The sequence below is a fragment of the Alexandromys fortis genome, unplaced genomic scaffold (assembly GCF_014885135.2).
Source record: "Alexandromys fortis isolate MF-2015 unplaced genomic scaffold, M_Fortis_MF-2015_v1.1 scaffold_360, whole genome shotgun sequence".
NCBI lineage: Eukaryota > Metazoa > Chordata > Mammalia > Rodentia > Cricetidae > Alexandromys > Alexandromys fortis.
The window spans coordinates 586,226-588,599 of NW_026068238.1; the positions used below are offsets into that span (position 1 = coordinate 586,226).

The 2,374-nt window shown below is 38.3% G+C and overlaps 1 protein-coding gene across 1 annotated transcript; it reads left to right on the top strand.

Annotated features, from left to right (window-relative positions):
- Positions 1–296: 296 nt before the first annotated feature.
- On the top strand, positions 297–1,241 carry LOC126493941 (olfactory receptor 52Z1P-like). The gene has a single exon (XM_050131080.1). The coding sequence runs from the start codon at positions 297–299 to the stop codon at positions 1,239–1,241; it is 945 nt and encodes a 314-aa protein (XP_049987037.1).
- Positions 1,242–2,374: the final 1,133 nt, after the last annotated feature.

A 2,374-nucleotide genomic window follows, 5' to 3' on the forward strand; every position in this document is an offset into this window, starting at 1 on the left:
TCTTATACAATAAAGGAACTTCGGGAGGCATTACCATCCCTGACTTCAAACTCTATTACAGAGCTTCAGTATTGAAAACAGCTTGGTATTGGCATAAAAACAGAGAAGTTGACCAATGGAATCGTATAGAAGATCCAGATTTTAACCCACAAACCTATGAACACCTCATTTTCGACAAAGGAGCTAATTTAATTTTTAAAAAAAATACCATGATTCATTTTTCTCATTTTGCTTTTGTTTTGTCCTGTTGTTGCTGTTTTGCTTTGACAGGTCCAGTACGAGTGGATAAAATAAACATGACAACATTTTCAACCACTTTAAATCACACCAGTCTCAGAGACATCTGGTATACCATGATTGGGATCCCAGGACTAGAAGATGCACACATATGGATCTCCATCCCCATCTGCTCAATGTACATTGTGGCCATTGCAGGCAATGCACTGCTATTATTTCTGATCTCCACTGAATGGAGCCTACATGAACCTATGTACCTTTTCCTCTCAATGTTGGCCCTGGCTGATATCTTTCTGTCCACAGTCACAACACCAAAAATGTTAGCAATCTTTTGGTTCCAAGCTGGAGGCATTTCTTTTGCCAGTTGTGTGTCTCTCTTTGTGGCAGAGTCTGCCATACTGCTGGCTATGGCATTTAACCGTTATGTGGCCATCTGTTACCCACTAAGATACACCAATATTCTAACACCATCTGTCATCATTAAAATGGGCATTGCATCCGTGACTCGAAGCTTCTTCATCTGCTTCCCCCTGATCTTCCTTGTTTATCGGCTCACTTACTGTGGGAGGAACATCATTCGACACTCCTACTGTGAACACATGGGCATTGCCAGGTTGGCCTGTGACAGCATCAAAGTCAATATTTACTATGGGGTAATAGTGGCCCTATTTTCCACCTGCCTAGACGTGGTACTGATCATTATCTCATATATCCTTATCCTTTGTGCTGTGTTTAGAATTCCTTCTCGGGAGGCCCAACTCAAGGCTCTGGGTACATGTGGTTCCCATGTATGTGTAATTCTCTTGTTCTATACACCAGCTTTTTTCTCTTTCTTTGCTCACCGTTTTGGTGGTCACAGTATACCACTGCATGTGCACATTCTCCTTGCTAACCTGTATGTGGTTGTACCACCCACAGTCAATCCCATCATTTATGGCGTGAAGACTAAGCAAATTCAAGAGAGAGTTATGCAAATCTTTTCTTTAGGCAAGACATTTTGTTGACATAATCTAGGCAGCTTAGTTCAGTTCTTTATAATTTTCTCATGAACTATAGAACTCAAGAGTATCTGAAGCTACAATAGAAATGTTAAATCAAGACATCATTAGTGATGGTTATCATTTCATTTTAAAGCAATCAAGATAAGGGTGAATTCTACTCAGCATATATCTTGTTCAGAACAATACTAGAACAAGGACACATTATTTCATGTACTATTTTCATCTTTGTTGCAACATACATATTCATAACAGTTAAAAAACTTTTAATTTTGTGTTAACATACAAAACAGGAAAATAAACAATATGGACCTTGTTCATACACCAAACAAATAGAGCCTGCAGTTTCAGACTAATTCAGTCATTTGGGTTCCAAGTTCAAGTTTCATATTTAAGATGTTTGATTTTGGTCAAGAATAATTAAACTTTTTACATTTGTATACATACATCTTTAATTTTCATTGATAGATGGATGGATAGATAGATAGACAGAAATGAATGACCTATAGAAAACTCTTAAACTAGTGCCAGGTATGATATTAAAATAATAATTTTGTCTATTATTTATTACTAGCAATTAATACAGAATATAAATTTGACAATCTGAGAGACTTGATTCCTTTTAATTACATTTCTTCTCTCACAGGAAATAATCCTGTAGCGAGTAAATGTTAAGTATCTTCACTGTACATATAAAAAAGACTACCAGAGAAATATTTTTAAAATAATGTTTTATCTTCCATACCAATCCCAGTTCTCCTTCTCTACCATTCTCCCACTATCCCACCTTCTACCTATTCCATCCCCAATTCACTTCTCAGAGAGGGTAAGTACTTCCATGGGGAGTCAAAACGTCTGTCACATCAACTTAAGGAAGGACCAAGTTTCTCCCTTCTGTATCTAGGCTGAGTAAGGTACCCCTCAACAGGAACAGGGAATGGGCCTCAAAAAGCCAGTTCATACACTAGGGAAAAAAATCATCAACCCCCCACCAGTGGCCTTACAAACAACCCAACCCATACAACTCTCACCCACATTCAGAGGACCTAATTAGGTCCTGTGCAGGTCCCAGCTGTCATCCAGTCAATGAACTCCCACTGTCTAGTGTCTGTGAGTTTCTCCATCATGATCTTGATCCC